The 21,386-nt window shown below is 39.5% G+C and overlaps 1 protein-coding gene across 1 annotated transcript in view; it reads left to right on the forward strand.

Moving 5' to 3' along the window:
- Positions 1-21,386, forward strand: part of nrxn3a (neurexin 3a) — a 185,152-nt gene that overhangs the window by 85,929 nt on the left and 77,837 nt on the right. Inside the window, 2 exon segments of the mRNA XM_036150709.1 lie at positions 7,221-7,522; positions 8,858-9,019. Coding sequence (XP_036006602.1) covers positions 7,221-7,522; positions 8,858-9,019 — 464 coding nt within the window.

The raw sequence follows: 21,386 nt of genomic DNA on the forward strand, positions 1-21,386 counted from the left end.
CCTTGTGACGTTTTTATGGATGACCCCTCACAGGACTCATTCCAGCTCATCCATCAAATGAAGGCTCCAAATAGAACAGCTTACGGATGCCATTAAAACTATTATGCGGTGATAACAATCTCCTCACCTCATCCTCATTTCAGCCATAAAGACCGTAGTTTCATTCTCACTTCATTAATATACCATCTTTCAAGCACTATGGCTTCCTTTCTGGGCTACTTCAATCTCGTATAAATTTCTTTGTGACACTGGATCTCCACATCCATAAAATGGAGGAACGATATATAGAATATACAGGATGGAAACATAGTATCTTATGACTGTATGTGATATATATATATATATATATATATATATATATATATATATATATATATATATATATATATACTTTTTTTGGAAAGTAGGGCCATATTCATATTCTGTCCCTGGAGGAAAAGTTGCTTATGGATGCACTGGCGTAGTTCCTCTTGCACACAGACGGAGCTGCATTTTTCCTCACAGTGGGCTGTAGATGGATAGAGAAACAGGGATGCTTTCTCACCTTGGGGGAGCTATGTTGGAGACCAGATGCAATTTGACTTTGCCTGCTCCAGAAAAAAAAAAAAAAAAAAAAAACAGCAGATAAGAAGAAGAAGCCTCATACTTTAAGGGAGAAGTACTGTATTTATCGTCTTTGCCCCTTTTCTCGATACTGCTTCAGTTTTGGGTGATATTGTTCAGTGTGTCTAAAACTCTGATATTTAAAACTTCAGTTTCAACAGCTTGAAAACGTTCTAAGAGCACAAGCAGTTTGAGTTGTTTAACCCCAGCGTGTGACCTGTCTTATTCTTATTTTAAAGCAGGTGTATCGAAACACAATGACCATAGCTTTGTGGAATGTTTGAGAGAAATGTGAAATTAACGCTGCTGCATGAATACTTTTCAGCAATTTCCCTCTGGGATTATTACAGTATTTCTGATTCTGATTAATGACACACACATATCGCAAAAATGACATCCATTCATTCTTAATGTTAGGTGTCCATACTGAGAATAGCACCAGAGGAAGTTTGACGTTCTTTTGATTCCTGTATAATGAGTTATCACGAAAGACGGTGACTCTGTGTGTGTTCATGGAAAACCTGTGCACATTTTTCTGGCCCACTGATTCACATTCAAAGCAAGCAGGACTTTACTCTGGCATTATGATCTGTACAAAAACCATAAGCCTCTAACTGGACTGCACAGTGGATTGCTAGGTAGTACTGTTGCCTCACATCAAGTAGATCCTGTGGTCAGTGTTGACTGCAATTTTTTTTAAATGGAGTTTGTATTCTGTCCAAAAAAGTTACTATGAGACTTTCACATAGAATAAAACCCGTCCAGCCTTTAGTTCTTGTCATTTTCATGATTATGGCTTACAGATATTGAAAACCCAAATTTAGTTTGAGGAAATTACTACATAAGATCAATTTAAAAAAGGACAATTCAACAAAAAAGTATCACAAACATGTGCATTTCTATGCACTTGGCTTGAAAAAAAGCCTAAAATATATCCCTCTACGTGTAATGAATCTATTTAATATGAGTTTCATTCTCTGAAATGACTAACAAGAATGTTTTTCCAAGAATTTTTTTTTTTTTTTTGCTGTACTTGTACATCCATGGTTTTTTCTGGGTACTCTGGTATCCTCCCACAATCTAAAGGTGTACCTTAGGTTCATTGGTTGATTGACCTGGTTAGATCTCTTTTAGGTGTCTGTGTGTGGGTGCATGGTTGTCTGTTCTGTGACGGAGTGGTGACCTGTCCCGGGTGTCCCTGCTTCTTACTCGCTGATTGCTAAAGATTGGCCCGGTTCCCCAAGGTCCCAGATCTGGGTTGGGCAGGTACAGATATTGGATGGCCATCCAGTCAGATATGGCAGGACATATTACAGAAAATTGAGTGGCGCAAAACTGGAAAATAAGAACACTGACCACAGTCAGGGATTTTAAGCAATGAAAAGCATTAGGGTTAGGCTGTATCCTTTTATAATTCAGCCTGGAAAGGCTTTTGTTGTATAATTAATGCATGTAATTTATGGTGATTTGGGGCTTTCTCATGCATAATATTTAATGACAGTATTCAAAGGAGCTGAGTTTTATATCTATATTTTTAGATCCCCCAGTATAGCTAAATACTGCACTATCGCCAAACCCTCACCGCTGTCACATTTTAACACATCGATGTCATCTTGCAACAGTGGGAAGGAATCTGTTTTCAAGATGCAAGGATCTTTGTTGTCATTATTTACACCAAAGGAGTTTTTGGTGGTACACCGGCTCAGAACTCACACATAACACACAGACACAAAACAATACATCATTTTCAAGTTGAATGCATCAACACCACTTCCTGATAAGCTAAAACATTACTAGAGTATTTGTTGTAGTAGTTAAATCCAAGCACACTTTTTAATGTTTTTTTTTTATGTTTTTATGTTACAACATATTTTTTCTTTTGGATGGAAAGGATGACATTGATTTACCCTCTAGGGAAGTATAAAAACAATAAACCATAATTTTACAGAAATTGTCTTTTTCGTGTAAGCTTTCCAGTTCCATCTTACCCTTTTATTGTATCCACTGTAATTATGGTTTGGTGTTTACCTTTTGCTTTTCCTACGGTCTTTATTTCCAACATTTTTATTTTATTGTCTTTAACTTTTATTTATGCAGGTTGCCCTAAACCTGTCCATTTTCTCCACAACCCGCTCAGGCACTCATCTTCCATTGTTTCATTCTGCATCTTTAATAACCAGGTTGGCTCTTGTCCTTGACATAGTAACGGCTTACTAAGTGTGTTTGACATTTATTACATATTCAGTCCACTATTCATGAAAACATAATATGAATTTCAGGCAGGATGGCATGCATGTAGATGTGTATGTATGTAAAATGTAAAAGCATTTCACTCTATTTTTCTATTGTTTTTTTTTTTCTTTTTTTCTCAAACTAATATGAAAAGTATTTATGCAGACATACAGCAGCCAAACAGACTTGCGGTCCATTTATACAATTTTAATGTACACTACTGATACACCATTAGGTTGTGGTCTTCTGGACACATTGTTTTTTCTCAGTCAGTTTTGTTCTCCTCTGCAGTGTTGTGTAAATCTGCAGAGCCATAAACATCTGAAACAAATGTGGTGTTATTCTTCGTTTTAAAACCAGACTGTTATATTTCTAACAGTTTTACGAAGTTTAATAAAATAATTTAACCAGGAACCTCAGCTTGTAAGATAAAGTGTGCTGATCTGTTTTACTGTGAAATGCTGACATTTGTGATAAGATAATTAAAACCACTAGAATTAAGAATGTAAAGTGATATTATTTGAACAGGACAAGTTGATCTGCATTGTAAATAGCTCTATCTATCTGTCTGTCTTGTACCTTAGGAGTTGTACTGATAAAACTGATAAAACTCAATTATTGATATGAACACTTAATATTTCAGTCCCACGCTGACCAGATATTTGAACTAATCTAATTTAGTGAAAGGTGTTGCACTCTCACAGTGAGAAATGAAGGTTCTGAATCTAACATACATATGGCTGTTGAAGCAGGCCTGTGTGTTTTTGAGAAGAGAGCATTGTGTACACACATGCAAAGAAATATGTTTTTGCAACTTTGTTAACAGAATGTTAAGGCATAAGTAATTCCAAAACGTCCTCTTTAATATTTTATTTACTTATTTTTCTTCTAAAGCAAAGCAATGCTGACCAGTTTGATGTGTTTTGGAACTGTACAAGTGATCTATTCATCCACCACAGAGTCTCCTCCAAGTCACCGGCGTATAGCACCGGAAATCAGCGCTGCAGGTGATGGGCTATGTGGCTCTCAGATACTTTATTTCAGCTCAGCTCACCCAAGGCCTCAAGAACCAAGGTTTTACCACAAGGTGCTCGTTGGTGAGCTACCCCCGCCTCATTGGAAAGAAAACTTGCTTTTCACGGGTTGCAGAATATCCTTATCACTGGAACAACAGGGTGTGTCATTGGGGTTTTGAATGAGGTCTGAATGATGGCATCCCCATTTTGGTTTGTACAGCCTGGTTTGAGGTGGAGTCTTCCTCATCTTAGGCAGCTTTTCTTCTCTTTCAATAGTCATAGCTGATTAAAGTATCCAACGCTGCAATCTTCAAAATCTTCTTTATTGATTATTTGTGGTTTTCCAACAGACCATTGTGCAGGAAATGTGTCCTCCCTCTTCTGTGTATAATTTTCAGACTCCCTTGGTTTTGTCGCATTGACTTATTCCCAAAAATTCTCATCAAATCTTCAAATATTGCATAATACCACAAATATCTTTACTGCACTAAGTCGGGCGTGGTCTGACTAAAAACATCCAATATGTGTGAGTGAAACGGAAGGAGTAGCTTCATTTTTAAAGCTCCTCCACAGAAACCGATCCTGGTGGACTGCACTGTAGTCTGTCTGGACACAAAGTCCAGTCTTAGCAAGAGAGCACGGCACATTAATTGAAGATGATGTTCCAGATAACAACTCCTGAGTGGACCGTTTTTCTGTGTTAGACCTCAGCTCTCCTTTGCCCTCTTCTCTCTCCCTGCTGCTTTCGTCTGCGTTTTCTTCCCCTGTGTCATAAAGGCATCCAGAGTCGGTGGCTTCCCTCTGTTTGATCACAAACATGACCACAGTGTCTCTTCTGACAGGCAATTTCACTGGAAAGATTATTCCTTTGATGTTGGTGTGTGATAGCTCTCAGCAGTCTTTTCTGTCACGTGCAGAGGATTTCTGAAGGTGTCTTATCTTGATGCTTATTTTAGAACAAATTTACAAAGATTATCAGGGGATTATTGCCTCCTTTCCCTTCTCTAGATCAACAACACTGTCAGTTTAAGAACCCAAAGCTTTTCGATTGAGATATAGTATACAGCTCCTTGCAAACATATCCTAAACCCATAAAGAGTGGCAAGAAGATCACACTTTCTTATAGAAAGCCATGAGAACCACTATTTCCAATTTTTCTTACTGAAGACACCAAACATGTGGAGGAAGGTGTTCTGGTCAGATTAGACCAGCATTTAACTTTTTGGCCTACACGCTAAATACCATGTGCAGGAAACACTACATTTCACCATCCCCACAGAGAAAATTGGTGGGAGCAGCATCATGCTGTTGACATGCTTTTCTTCAGCAGAGGCAGAGAAGCCATTCAAAGCTTAGAGGACGATGGATGAAGCTAAATAATGAGCAGTCCTGAAAGAAAACCTGCAAAAGCCAAACACGCAGCCAAAGCTACAATAGAATATTTGCAATGAAAGTATATCCAACTTAGAGTGGTTCAGTCAAAGACCAGACCTGAATCCAACCAAGAATTTATGATAAGACTTGAAAATCGGAGTATACAATTGCTCTTGATCTAATCACACTTGGGTTGAGCTAATTTACTCAACCTTAGTGAATTTAATTCTAAGAAGTATTCACTCAGGCGAGCTGAATGCAAACACACCACCATTTCCAGATCTTTGTAAAAATGTTTCAAAATGTATTTTTTCCTTCCACTTAATAATTATGCTCTATTGATAATGTCCTCAGTGCCATGTTTTATGACATTTTAGTATTTACTGTGTCATGTCAATGTGTGACATGGTGAATGTTTGAGTCCCTGAAGCCACCGCTGTAGAATAAAAACAACTATTGGGTCTGTCTGTTCTGCCTTTCATTGTTCTGAGACATTTGCCAGACTGTGGCAGTTTGAACTAAGGGCGTCCGGAGCGTGTACTGTCCTTGACGATGCTGTTTGCCATCTCTTTCATCTGCTGCTTGTCACCCTTTTCCTCTTTGAGTGGATCCAAGTGTGGGATGTCCGTACTGACAATGCACTGCACCACCATTACAATTTGTTGTAGTTTGTATGCCTAACTGAGTTTGTAATTGTACCATAACAAAAAATTTTTATGGGACATGGCTTCTTCTTTAAAGCCTGACAAGAACAGAAAATCAAAATGTAGGTTTTCCCTCTAACTAAACTAAAGTCATGTCAGAAGAGTAGGTATGCAGTGTGTCGCACAGAAGTAGGTCTAGTGCTCCATATTAGTCCTTGATGCAGGCCTCCGGGGTTTGATTCCTGACATTGGGACCCATGCTGCATGACTTCCCCCGTTCTTTCTCCCAATGTTCTTTCTAATTATTTTGAATAATCTCAATCAGAATCAGTTTTAATCTGCAAGTTGCTTCATACAACAATGCATTTTTACTTTAGCTCCATCTTTGCACTATAAAGACACTTTAAGTGCAATGTATAAAAAAGGTAAGTAGAAAATACGTTTGTTGTGAATATGAATATATACATTTTAACAAGAGAGGAATGGATTGGTGCAAATACATGTGGTCTCAATACTCTGTTACTCTGTTAGGTGTTAATCAGATTGACAGCCTGAGGGAAAAGACTGTCTCAGTGGCGGCTGGTTTTTGTAAATGGCACACTGTAGCACCGACCTGTTGGTAAGAGTCCAGTTAGTATGCAGGATGTGTGGGGTCTGCGGAGATATGAGCTGCCCTTTTTCTGACGTTGCATCTGTACAGGTCCTGGATGGAGGGAAGGTCAGAGCTGATTCTTTCACCAGACCTAACTGTTCATTGCAGTATGAACCCATCCTGTTTTGTGGATGAACAAACTGTGATGGGCAAACCGGACAGACTGAGTAATTGCAGAATAGAAGACATACAACTGCTCCTGGGGAAGGTTGTACTTGTTGAGTTGCTGCAGGAAGTGTGTGGACCATCTCAGGTCCTGGTAAAATGGTGATTCCCTTAAAACCAGAAATGATCCACAGTGTTGTTGAGGTTGGGAAGAAGAGGCAGCGTACGTGGTGTTCTCCAGAGGTCCACCGTCATGTCTTGAGTGGGTTCAGCTGCATGGGGTATAGATCACACCAGTAGACAGGTGATTCCACTCTTTCTCTGTATACTGACTCCTCACTGTCGGGCCAATGACAATGGTGCTGTCTGCAAATGCAAGGGAGCTCTCCTGTCATAGTGTGACGTGGATGAGTAAAGGCCTTTAGTCCCACAAGATCTTAAAAACAAAAGTGTAGAGTAATGTGAAACATAGAAAAGATTAGACAGAAAACTACTGAGTAATGCTGCCTAACATAAGATCATGAGGCGGACTAGTTTGATGTTGTCTTACCGATATTTCTGATCCAGATTCTTTCTTCTTTCTTCCCACCACAGCAAGGGAAGAGAACGTCGCCACCTTCCGTGGTTCGGAGTACTTTTGTTACGACCTCTCCCAGAACCCGATCCAGAGCAGCAGCGACGAGATCACGCTGTCCTTCAAGACGTGGCAGCGTAACGGCCTCATCCTACACACAGGAAAGTCAGCTGACTATGTCAACCTGGCTCTGAAGGACGGCGCGGTCTCCCTCGTCATCAATCTGGGCTCCGGAGCGTTCGAGGCCATCGTGGAGCCAGTCAACGGGAAATTCAACGACAACACGTGGCACGATGTGAAAGTGACCCGGAACCTGAGACAGGTAAGGTTCAGGGGTGGGATAGTTTACTCCTCCAGCAGTTACATTACACACCTATTTTGCTCTGATTGCATACATCATGGCATTTCCATTCATTTCATGCTTTGGTTCTCCCCCTCCTTGTTTATGCGTACACAGATGTTACTGTCCAAATGCACTTCGTTTGTTTGTAGTTTTTTTTTTGTACATTTACATCTTACCCAACCCACCTTTCTGCCAAGCCCACAGGCACTGGACCCGACTTGGTAAACAAACTCCATTGTATGGTAGATATAATTTATCTCATTGTCATTCCTAAGTTTGTCATCTACCTCTTTATTTCCTCCTGTTTTGTTTCTGGCTGCAAAACGTACCAACAGAATTATCTTGTAAATTATGGGAATGGATCGGTAATCTTTTAAAAGTGGAGAATAATTAACTTGCAAACACAGGGTCAGGACCTGCACTTGTAGATACACTCACAAATGCTCTGATAGCATATTTTAATGTCAAAATAGCCACTGTAACGGCTAGTTTGATGTATTTAGATAACTATCTTTGCTTTTTGCTGTTAGTTATTGTTTACTTTTTAAAAAATTAGTGAAGATTGAATTCCAAAGTATTTGGACCAAAAGCAACAATCATTAGAATGAGTAGCTTAATTACTATCTGTAGTTGTTTCATTTTTTTTCATTTTATCTCAAAAAGCATTATGGGGAAAAAAAATTAGCATTTTACTGTAAAAAATACACTTTACACACAACAAAAACAGGAAACCCACTGCAGTGTTTGATGGTTTCTAACGTATTATCCCAGGGAAAAATTGAAGTACTAAATGTCTAAATCTTTGACATGACTGAATTTGCAGTCAGACTAATCATCAATTTGTTTAAAGATTTGTTATTTTTGAAAGGAAGATACTTAAAACAAGTCTTTGACTCGCTTCAAGTAAATTAGTGTTATCATTATGTATATTAGTACTATTAGTGTTTTTGTCTCCATCTGCAAAACTATATCTATATTTATACATAAACTATAACTGTATTTAAACTTCTATTTAGGTACCAAGAGACTGATTATGTTGATCACCTCTTTAAAGCACAATTGCAATTTTTATTAGTTAGTATTTTCTCTTGTCTGGTCTGCAGTGTGAATCTTTTTTTCTGCCCTTCTTTGTCCTGCATGTGTGTGTGATTTGGATGTAACACAAAGTCTTTGCATCATTTCGGCTGGCTTGTGTTCATCAGTTCTCTTGTTATTGCATACTTTGGCCTGTTACAAGCTGCAAGCTTAAAGACAACACTAAAGAGAAATAGTAGAAAATTTATCTTTTTTTTTTCCCCCCTTCGTGGTCGTCAGGTGACGATATCTGTGGATGGGATTCTGACCACCACGGGTTACACCCAGGAGGACTACACCATGCTGGGCTCAGATGACTTCTTCTATGTGGGTGGGAGCCCCAGCACAGCCGACCTGCCGGGTTCTCCAGTTAGCAACAACTTCATGGGCTGTCTCAAGGAGGTAATGTAGCATACTTGGATGAAATGTGATGCATCTGAATTTCAATTGGGGAACCAAAAAAAAAAAAAAAAAAGGAAGAAAAAAAAAATCTATAGGCTTGTAGCCCAAATCCTGACTGCACTACCATTTATGTGGAATCCACTTCACCCTGTTAAGATATAAGACATCATTGACTTTGGGACTTTATCTGGATTTTTCCTATGCAACTTTTGAACTTGTAAAAATCCAGTTAAATAGAAACCATGGACACAAAATCATTTACATGAAGGTCTGTTAAACTTGTAAAAACAGACAGTTTATTAGTTAATAGTCATGGATAAAAAAATTCTATACCAACTCCACTCTGAAGCTACAATGGAAATACGTTTTGGATTAATTTAGATCTTAGAGGGATTCCTTTGAACAGTTATTTTAACTCTACGGAATGATGAGACTGTTTATCAAACAACAACAGTAATTTATGTTAAAAAACAGAACAATCAAGTTTACGAGTTTGAATTTATTGATCATAATTAGACACATGTTTAAATATACCAGTAATAGTTAGTTAAATGTTCTTAAGCAAGTTGCACCTTGACCAGCAGCTTTATGTAGCCAGAAACACACTTCTGACATCATTCTGGCAGAATGTGTGACTGCTCTTCTTCGCACGATTAATAGAGTTTGGTCAAATTGATTTTGTTACACAAACAGGCCTTTTAAGCCTAGTCTATACATTATCATTAGTGATGAGATGGGGCCTTTAGGAAGCTCGTCATTATCCAGCTTCAAAAACTTCAAAACCAATCAGATGAGTGTTTGGCATCATTGGGATCCTGATTTTTCCTGTTGGAACATGAAGCTAACATATGTGAAACTAAGGCAAGGCCCTCTCAGTCCGTAGTGATTCTAAACTGGCCTCACTGTGGAAAGATTTTGATTTCCTGGGAGTTTTTGGGAAAATCCAACTTCTTTTCATCTTCCAGGCCTTAGCAAAGTTGTGAAACATCTAACAAACATCTACTTTGGTTTAGTTTTTTGTAACAGTGATCTTGGAATCCGCTGTTATTCCAAATTTTCTGAATGACTACTACTAACTTAAATTGTCACGGGGTTCCTTGGAGTTTCATTGTTTAGAGATTTTGGTCAGTCCAACGGTTGCTGTCAAACAAAGCTTCAAACTCTTACAATCGCTTACAAGACGATAACAATTCTTGGTACTGGTCAAGTTAAAAGACGCTCTAGAGCATTTCACATCACTCATTAAAAGATTTAAATACATGTTTTAATTTAGCCTGTAATAATAGATTTGACCGTGTGTATAAGTGAGGGTTTGTAATTTTCCACTGATGTACATGAAGACATTATGGCGTCTTTGATGCATATATCGCCTCAGGATTCACAAGTTTAGCTTTAACCACATTGGTATGATGTTTCATATATTTGTGTTTATTATAGTGAATTCTGTTCAGGGAAGATAACGTTCCCTTTCAGCCAAAGGCAAGTCCCCCCCCCCCCTCCCCCCCATGTGTAATATCATTAACATCATGACAATTATTTGCTGCACATCCAAACATTGCAATAAAGGTTTACATTTTTGTTTCAGTTATTTTTGTTTTGTTTTATGCTGTTAAACCCAAGTGCTAGTGTAGCTGAGCAGCATACTGTAAAAGTGGCTTTAAAAGGTTATTGCATCCTGATACCAATACCCAGGATGTTAGACTCTGCTCGGAAAGTTAACACACACCAATACACACCCACATGCAGACAAATACATTTCTCCCTGAAGCTCATGATGTCATATCTTTGCACTTAAGCAGAGCCAGTGGAGTGCACTGTGACTGCAGGGGCTTGGCTTTCTACATCTCACACACACACACACACACACACACACACACACACACACACACACACACACACACACACACACACACACACACACACACACACACACGCTCTCTCTCTCTCTGAGGGTGCCGCATCATATGGCTGCAGGATGTTGGAGGAAGTGGCGCAGCAGCCATTTAATCCCCCTCTGGCCTACTTCCTGCTCTGTGGCACGCTGGGCCTGTTTCGGTCTCTGCACCGCCCACTTCCACTCCTGTCAAGCATGTGGACGGACAAACACACGCACACATGCACAAAATAATTACCGACATATCCATGCATGGACTGATTCGTTGCCTCTTTCTCTTTGTGTGACGCCACCTTTCATATTTGACTCTGTGGCTCAAACACTTTTTTTCCTCTGCTTTGAGGTGCACACAAGCGAAACTCATTAACATACAATGGAGCAGAGTATCAAGATGCACACTGCAGCGTAGTCTCCAGCAAGACGAGCTGCTTTTTTTTAGGTTTCTTGTTAACATTTTAAGACACGGTTTGTCTTTTTGTGCCTTCAGATTAGAACCAGTTCCGGTCCTTGGATTTATTTCTCTCCATCTGGCACAGATTCATTGCTTTTAGTGAGTCTGCACACAAACTTTTAAAAATCCAGAACTCGTCTATAAGCTTCACTACAGTTAGCCTAAATTTACTCCCTGGTTGACATCACGTGTATTCAATAAGAAATTATTTCTAAATAGTTGAGGGTTTTAAAAATCAACAGCTCATGTCTGTAAAAGTATCATTGGTATGCTTATCTTAACCTGATATGAGAAGAAATGAGCAGAGACAAGTACAATGCAGACTTTAATCACAAAGTTCCTCTCATGCTTTGATATAACAAACACACCATATTTGTCTTGATTATTCCAGCTTTTAGTCATCTCGATTTGTGATGTGACCAGGCAATGCATTTTTTTTATTCATTTATTTATTTACTCTATCTTATTGCCTTACGATTACTTTACCATTTGCCACAGATCAAAAACATAACATGATCAGGGTGAGGAAAAAAGCATTACACCATCGCTGAAGCTGAAGTGTGTGTTTAACACACCATTATGCATGTTCCTTCACGAGCAGGAAGTCAGATCGAGTATTGTTACAACCACCCATTTTTAAAAAAAATATTCCTGCCTTATGGCAGAGTCTTCCAATAGGTTGCCAACATTTCCATTTGTATATCCAAGGGAAGAAAAAGATTAAAAGTTTCATAGAATATAATAAAGCAAATTTTTTGTAACTCATTTTACCTTCCTTTTGCTACTGAAGCTCCTTGTTGCACCTTTGTAGAGCTCCTGAGTTTTTCCCTTAGTTATTACTGTAACACTCCAACATAGCTTTCCACAATTTGTGTGCACGAAACACATGAAAACATTAACTTTTTTCTTAAAAAAATTATATTTTTGTAAACAATTCGAACTTTTGTCAGCGGTTAGAGCTGCTATTGTGGTTAGCATTGCTAATACAGCTGCAATGGCTGACTCTCCATGTTTTATACACAAACATTTCATATATCTATTGTATTTTTAGGCATAATTTCTTTGGCTGTCAGATCAAAATGACAAAAATCTGTCAAAAATAAACATGCAGCAACACAGGAAATGCTGAATGGATTGATTGATTGATTGCATGGATGGCCCATCCAATCCAAGATACAATCACATCTCATACAAGTATTGGGTTGGATTAGACCTACTTCTGATACTAATTATATGTAAAATAGAGATTTCCTGATCTTTAATGCATTTTCTGATTGTAAACAAAAAATAAATTGCTATTTATGATCCATGATAATATTTGGACATGTTTGAGTTTAAGTTTTAATGCAATCATTTCTTAAGTAATTTTAATTAGATATAATATAGATGTGATGTTCAGAAACATTTACTAATACTGGCTGCACTACCAGTATTAGTTTTTAGGTCAGTGTAGGACCTAAAAACTGAAGGTCATGCACTGAACACTTAAATTGATAACACACATATGTAATGATTATTCAGACTGTGAAACAACAAGTAAACGATACATCTTGACTTTAATGTTTTTGCAGACTCAGCTTGTCAATGTCCATAACGGTTTCTGTTTGGTCAACCGACAACCCCCTCATAAAAAAGAAAATCCACCTGCTTTACGCTGAGCACCCACCTCCCCGTCAGAGCCCCACCCATCCAACCTCACATCTGCAGCACCCACCAGTTCCCCTCAGTCTGCCGGCCGGCACCTCCTCGTTCTCCTCTCCCCGCCATTAGGGCTAATTTCCCTGCTGCCAGTGCTCTTGTCCTCGCCATCCGCTGTGCAGCATTACGGATAAATGTTTTGTTACCATGGCACCAGGTGCTGGTTGCCCTTGGTAGCTCCTTCGGCTGGCCGGCCCGTGATTATTATGCCTTTCATAACCAGCAATTACAAAAAAGCCTACATCTCCGAGCCTACAAAATACATAATGGCCTACAATAACACATAATTGCTGTAATTGTGGTTGTCATTACACCTCCATCAGCCACTCGTATGGAGGCCTCTGGCTGTGGCGCGTATACTGTCGCCAACAAAGAAACACAAAGGAGGAGTTCATGGGCCTGATAGTGACTACGAGCAGAAAAGAGACAAACGCTGGCTGTTGTCTGATGACTCTTCCTCCTTCACATTGATTTATTATTATTTCGCCATCATTTATTCATCGTTTTTATGCTGAGGGGACTTTGAAAAAAAATTTGCCAAATAAATTACACCTAGCCCAACTAAAGTCAATACCTTATCCCCTTACCGATTTAAAAAAAAAAATATATATATAAATTAATTGGCGAATAAGGGCCATGAATTCACTTTAATTATAAACAATGGATGACAGTACAGTACCAGCAGCACATGTACTGAGATTTTCTGCAAATATTTATTAATTTTTTTTCATAAAGAAATTTTTGCAAATTTAGAGCGAATTCGGAGAGACTATGGAGAGAGAATTTCAGGTCAGCGAACATTTTGGAAAACCACATGGTGAATCGGAAAAGGGATGAAAGGTCCACCCCAAAATGTGCATTCTTTGAGAGGGGAACTGTGGACCCTGAGCGGGGGACATCATGGGGCGATGGAAGGAGCACTTTGAGGGTCTCCTCCGTTTAGTCACCATGTCCTCCACAGATGAGACGGAGCCTCAAGACTCTGGAGAATGTGTTTCCATCAATGAGGCAGAGGTCGCTGAGTTGGCTTCTTCAGGCCATGGACTCCAGTGTGCACTGGAGCAGATTGCTGCTGAGTGTGACGGGGGCCAGGGTGAGAGTGACCTCCTTTTTATCCGAGGCTAGGGTTCTCGCCCCAAAAAAGAGAGCGGACTGCTTCCTCTGAGTTGGGGGGTCATTCTCTGCCTCAAGCGGAGGAGTTTAAGTATCTTGGTGTCTTGTCCACGGGCGGATGGAAGGATGGAGTGGGAGATGAGCAGTTGGGCCTTCGTCTGCAGTGTCGCGGGCGCAGCTCCGGTCTGTTGTGCTGAGAAAAGAGCCGGGCCAAAAAGCATAGCTCTCCATTTACAGACCCATCTGCGTTCTTTTGCCTCACCTGTTTTTATGAACTACAAATCATGATCTAAAAAACCAGATCTCAGACACAAGGTCTCCAGAAAGAGGCCAGGCTCAGGGATAGGGTGATGAGTTGAAAGTAGATCCACTGCTTCACCACATAGAAAGCAGTCAGTAGAGGTGGTTTGGACATCTGATCAGGATGTCTCCTGGGCAGCTCTCTTTGGAGGTTTTCAAGGCACAAGGGACGTGCACTTTAAGTGTTTAAACACTTAAAACTGCAGAGCTTGCAATATGCAATCTCTGGTGGCGCATGAAAATTTAATCGCAAATATATGATAACCTCTTGATAAGAACAACAACAGTCAACATTTAATAAAAAAAACATTCTCAGTAGTTTCAGGCAGGCACTGAGAAGTTTCTGTAAAACTGAGGAAGGCACTGAGGATGAGAAACTCTGCAAAGCCACAATTAGATTAAAAAAAAATTGTTTTTTTAGTTCAATTAGCCTCAATACTTAATCACTGGTCAGTGTTTTACATCAGATTCAGTCTGAGTGACACACACATGTGCCCGTGTACTTAGAGTTTGTCCCTATCCCATTAAACAAATCAGTTTACCAGGGTACTGTTTTTTTACTGGACTGATTGTGGGCTATGGGCTCATGTTGTGATCCTCCGCAAAGCAAATCCTGCCCCCCTGTGGACAAGAGCCCACACTGTCTGGGAGTGCAAAAAACACTCCTCAGAGAGTCTCGTGTCAGAACCATGTGATCACTGATACTACAAGACCAACACCAGCAGCGAGGTGTTGGTTGCAGGTGTGTCTACGTGACGATTAAATGAATATGCAGATGTTTCTGCCGCAGCAGAGATTTATTGGCTAATCAAACATCAGGAGAGAAAAAAAAATCTTGTATCTAGTTCACAGAGAGGAAAAGGCTCAGGAGTAAAACAGTGTTGATCTCAGAAGAAGGGTTTTTGTTTCATATTTCTTACCTTAGTATGATTTGTGGGACCACAGGTAGAGGGAGCGTTTGTGTGTGTGTGTGTGTGTGCATTCTCTGGGGGAGATAACACCTGAATCTGTGCTGGTCGGCAATCCAGAGAGGTAATTTCAAGCCTCAGTCATATTGTGTAACAGTGCTGGTTCTCACACACTGATAAGGGAGTGTGCGTGTGTAATGATGTGTGTCCTGGATGCCTGGTCAGAGAGATAATGCGGTGATGGATTTCTTTCATCTGACCATTGTCGAACATTTTTCCCTCACCTCTGCCGCTGACACACACACCTTTGAATTTCCAAATGCGCGTTTGTGTGCACATGCATGTTTCCTTCGCTCAGAGCGGGTATTCCTCGAGCTTCACTCTCATGTTTAACCTGTAGCCGGATCTGCAAAGTGCTGATAAAGCTCCCTCTGCATGTTGAAAGGCTCTTTCTGCCTGTATTGTTTGGAGGTGGCAGAAAGCTGAAAGTGACTTGTCAAGTTGTCAGCTACACCCCCCGTTTGTCCCTCCTCCTCTCCATAGCCCTTTTAAAAATGATTTAGGACATGTTCTATCTGTGAGTGTACCGCATCCGCACCAGCAAAGTGTGCATGTTGGGATCTGTCAGCAAATAGGACTTACTTTTTGTAGCAATCCTGCATTTTCTTTAATAAGTCATCGTCATAGATGCTTGAATGATAGATTGAAGATTTTGTTTCTTTTTTTGCTATATACTTTTCAGAGAAAGATATTACAAGTGAATAAAAAAGCAAATGATTATTTCATCTATGAAGCAAAAAAGCTGTTAAAACCACCACTGACCTGTTTGAAAATAAAATGTCAAACTCCTAATAAACGAAGACTTAACTGCGGTGAGCCGTAGTTTTTGGTTTCATTTCTCAAGACACAGCCTGGCCTGTTTGAATCAATAAATCACTGAAGTAGAACCTGCCTGAAAACATGAAGTCATCAAGGCAATCTTAAAAAGAAACGTTAGTGCTCTGATCTAAAGAAATATAAGAACATTAGAGATGAGAAACAAAGTCAAATTGTCATATTAATCTGCAAAGGGCTACAAAATTTTTTAAGGGATTGGGACTAGAATGAGAATCGTATAAAGGAGGCCTGGAACCGTTGTGAATATTCTAAGTAGTGGCCGATCTTCCCAAAATTAATCCAAGAACTCAATGACAATTCATCCAGAAATTCCATGAAGAACAATGGAAAACATCTAAAGCACTGCAGACCTCGCTTTCCTCAGTTGCGGTCAGAGTTTATATTTTGACAATAAATATGAAAAATGCATTAATAAGAAAAATTCATGCTCCAAAATAAACACAAAACAATGTCTCACATTTCCCCCAAAATTTTAGGACTCAAGAGAGGTAGTAATAATGTCAACCTTCCTGGACCATTATGAGATTTTCACAGTATACATCCTTCAGTAAAACTACGATTTCATCGCATTGACACAAAAATGTGAAACAAAATCACAATCTCAGTGTTTTCATTTGAAAAGAAAAGCAACAATTATTACGTGCAGGTTAACAATTTTAAACTGCTGCTAATAAAATAATTTAATAAAAAACACAGACAAAAAGCTTTTTTCCAAAAAAGTGTCTAAAAATATGAATTCACAAAGCTCTCAGATACTAACATTTAGGGAACATCTCACTGTAAGTGATCTCTGAAAAAAGCCAGGTAGCATATGTGTATAAATTCTGCACAAGGACCATTAGCTGGTTAAATGAAGCCAAGATGTCCTTCTGCAAAGCAACAGAAACATGTTTCCCTCCGTTAATCTATAGATTCTTGGTTGTTTTCCAGGAATGTTGCTCTATCCCTGCTAGAAGGACTTGTTTTTTTGCGGCTCCGTTTTCTCACTCCGAGTGCAGGTATCTCTTATCAGCACCAACACTTCCCAAAGACCAGACTGATAATCCTTTCTTTTATTCCATTTCGGAGAGGAGAGACTGAAGCTGTTCAGTCGGAGAAGAAGAGGCGGCGCTTTATGAAATGTTGGAAAATCCAATATATCGACAGTGGCAGCGAGAAGAGGACAAATGAAACAAGGGACGGGAAGAACACAAAGAAAGAGAGGGAGAAAGGGAGAGAACTATCTGTGAAGTCCCTCGGCTCCTTGAGGGATGATCTGATTCACTGTCAAATGTGCAGCTGGATTATCAATATTCTGAGCCAAGACCCTCGGTCTGCCCTCACAGCCAGCAGAGCTGTGCTATCTGAGACGTTGAAATAAAACAGGAAAACCAAACAGAGCAGAGGCTGTTTGTCTTGTTCATGTCTGGGAACCCACCCCAGACAGACTCCTAGTGTTTCTCTGTCCCGAGAATTAGAGGAGAAAAAAAAAAAAAAAGAGGCCTTCAATTTTCCACTCGAGCAGATTTCAATTTCCACAGTCATCCCCCTCCATGACTCCAGCCTCCCTTTTGTTCGCGACAACATTTAGGCTGCCGGGATGAAAGACACTGTTTCTCAATCATTTGTTTCCCATCACTCGTTCAAATAGAGGAACCGGGTGTTTGGGAGAAGCTCCGGGATACAGATGAATCAGGGATCAACTGGAAGTCTGCACCAGCATCTGTGTTTCTCTTTTCCCCCAAATGCTTTACTGGATAGAGGAGCAGAGACACCCTGTGTCAGAAGATAAAAGTTAATAGTAGCTTAAATTTTATTGATGAATTCAAGCCCAGAAGGTTTGTTGGATTTATCCATCGTTTCTAGTAAAACAGCAAGGAAAAAATTAGTAACACTGGCAGCGTGAAAGACTTTTGAATTAATCTGTGTATTCTATTTATCTGAATATTCTATCTAACCTGTTTAATCTGTTCTATCTACAAAAGAGGTAAAGCATCCATACACTTGGCAGGTTTAGATTTAAAGTAATTTATTAATGTTACCAATATATTTCTTTTTATTGGCCCAAAGTACTCACTTGAATATGAGAATCTGTGAAGAGGGCAAAATATTAAGATTATGGTAAAGCAGATTTATTTTAACTCTGTCTTGAAGCTCATCACTTTTTGTCAAAGTACCAGTGGAAACATTGGGTTATTGAGGTGTAGATTAATAACATGCATATGTATAGAGTCCACTTAATCCAAGTTGCTGCAGCAGTTTAAAAAAAAAAAAAAGCGTTAGTAAAAGCAGTGGCTGTAAAAGATGCTGTTACACACAGATTTGCCTTTTCTGCTCGTCACATTTGAGAGCTGCCTCCAGTGACACAGAAACAATACTGTGGAGAGAAAGGCTTCCTGATGCAGTGCAAATAGCCACATAAAAAAAAACAAAAAAAACAAAGCATTCTGAGTCGTTTTAATTTGAGGAGGATGTTCTGCTTCTCTTCAATGGTAATTAATTCTGCTGACACCAGTTCACTGCAGAGAGAGGACAAAGGATGATGTGATGTTTAAAAGGAAACAAGGTCGGTTTCAGGTAAATGTTCAGGATGTGAATACACATACTGTACATACAGCCCACTGATCTTAAAGTCCTGAGCAAAACAGTTTATACACAGGAGAATGAGCTATGATTAGGCTATGTTAGATATTATATGAAACTACAGGTTGCTGAAGCTGTTGGAAGCAGTTACTCGGAAAATAACAGATGATTCATAGACATTGTGGATGTCAGATAAATTACATACAGAACATAGAGATGGACAAAGAGGACTGATAAAGGAAATCGGATCAGTTATCCCGGGGGCAGCATGCTCACTTAGATAGTCTGGGACATCATGATTTTACACAAACTATCAGAGAACACCGAAGTGGCGATATATTTTCCACTGATGTCAGGTGAAGAAATGTACAGCACCTTGCATGGGAGTGTATCTCGATTCTAGATTCAATAAGAAGCTGATACAACCTTTATTCTGGGCTCGCTCTTCCTTTTTCCCCAAGTAGAACCTGTACAGAGTCTCAGTACTGATCTGTACCATTTCTCTGGCTTGTTTAGATTAAATGTTAAAGTATAGTTTCTGTTTCGAGAGTCATTTCCTACTAAATAAGTTTTTTATTCAATGAAGACGACTCCTTAAGGGTAAAAGTATCGACAGGGGGCAGTAATCATTAACACTAACTGAAAACCGCAGGGAAAAACAAATCTCACCCACCTCTCCTGATCCTGGGCAGGCTCTTCATCTCAAACTTGGGTCCTCTACCAGAGGCTTGGGAGTGTGAAGCTTCTTCTTAGGATCTGAGTTGTTCCTAAGATTGCGCTCTTCTGGACTGAGATGTCTGATGTTTCTCCAGGTATCTGTTTGACCCATTTCTACAGAGTGGGGGTTATTACCCCGAATGCTCCGATCACCACAGCCACTACTGTTGTCTTCACCTTCCAGACACTTTCTAGTTGTTCCCTGAGTTTTTGGTATTTCTCCAGTTTTATTGTGTTCTTCTTTTACTTGATGTTTCCATCCCTCTGGATGGCCACATCGATCTCAACAGCTGTCCTCTGCTGCTTGTCAATGATCAGAATGTCCGGTCGGTTGGCCATTACCATTTTGTCTGTTTGTATCCAAAAGTCCCACAGAATCTTAGCTCTGTCATTCTCCACCACATTGAGAGGTGATTCCCGTGTTGACCTGGGAGGTCTCCAGTTGATATTCTGTACAGATGTTTATGTACACTATACCAGCCACTTGTTTATGGCGTTCCAGGTATTCCTTTCCTGTTTCTCCTCCTTTCCTTCCTTTTCTATGTATTAAACCCTACTGTGGGAGGCTGGTTGTTTTTGGGGCCATCTTGCCATTGGTTGGACTTCAGTTCCTTCTCTTCCAGCTTCCATTGTCTGAGACATTCACTGAGCACTTCATGCATCAGGGCCATCTTCCTGATATAGTCTTGGACCTTGGATGTTTCATCTTCAATGGTGGCTCTGATGCTCACTAGACTGTGGAAAATGGATTTGGGGTGCCATCCACCATGCATGGTGGGTAGCTTTCGACATTTCGGTGCAGAACCCTGGGAAGTTCCATATGATCGGACACTAGATTTGATTGAACACTAGAGCTCAAAAAAAGCACATCTAGAAACCCAAATTGATCAGTTTGAATACAATTAGTGTGCCAATTGAATTTGAAATCTAAATCGAGGTTCAATTGAACCAAGTTTACAAACTTCCCATAATTCATAGCTTTTGAAATATCTCCACAAGTAATGCTAATATTTTTCAAAGACTAATACAAATGGTAGGCATTTAATAACATTAATAATGGCTCTGGTTTATCTTCAAGTTGCAAGAACAGAACAAGTAAATTATTTAAAGATTCCCACCTAAAACTGCATTACAATAATTGCAATGCAGGATACAGTGCGATAATGGTAAAGATTTGGGTAAATCTTATGTACCCAATCAAAGAATACCAAATGATAAATCCTCATCTGTGCGGTATAATGCTTCTTTCCTCCTATCCAGGGAAATATTTGTGGGTTTGATCTTGTAGGTCTGAATGCAGCTGTTTTGTGTGTTGCAAAAAAGTATTTTATTGACCTGAAAGCAAGGAGACTGAGGGGTGGATTTAAATTACACCGTTTACCTACAAATAAATATTCAGCAGATTGCCATATATGTGTAATCACATCAGAGGTGATGCATCATCTGAAGAAAACTGTCAGAGACACAATGGAGGAAAAGATGAGGGAGAAAAACGTATGGGTGTACCTGCCCTTCATAATAAATCAATAACAGACTGCCTGCACAAAGTGGATAAACTTCAGTTTATTCCTAATCTCTCATTTAGTATTGAAGGTACAAAAAAGCTCCTTTAAAAGTCAAGTGTAAAGTGAATGTATGTCTATATTGCAAAGCCTAAAAAAGTGTTTTTCTCAAGTAATCTCTTCTGCATTTGGTTTCATCAACTATTGATGAATGGTGAATGGCTGTTGTTGATCCAGTGTCGGTTCTAGATGTAGTGCCGTCCATCAAAGGAATCAGAGGTCCCAGCTGTCCAGCTTAGTCCTGCTTTATGAAACTCTTCCACAT

This window comes from Fundulus heteroclitus, chromosome 19 (genome assembly GCF_011125445.2).
Source record: "Fundulus heteroclitus isolate FHET01 chromosome 19, MU-UCD_Fhet_4.1, whole genome shotgun sequence".
NCBI lineage: Eukaryota > Metazoa > Chordata > Actinopteri > Cyprinodontiformes > Fundulidae > Fundulus > Fundulus heteroclitus.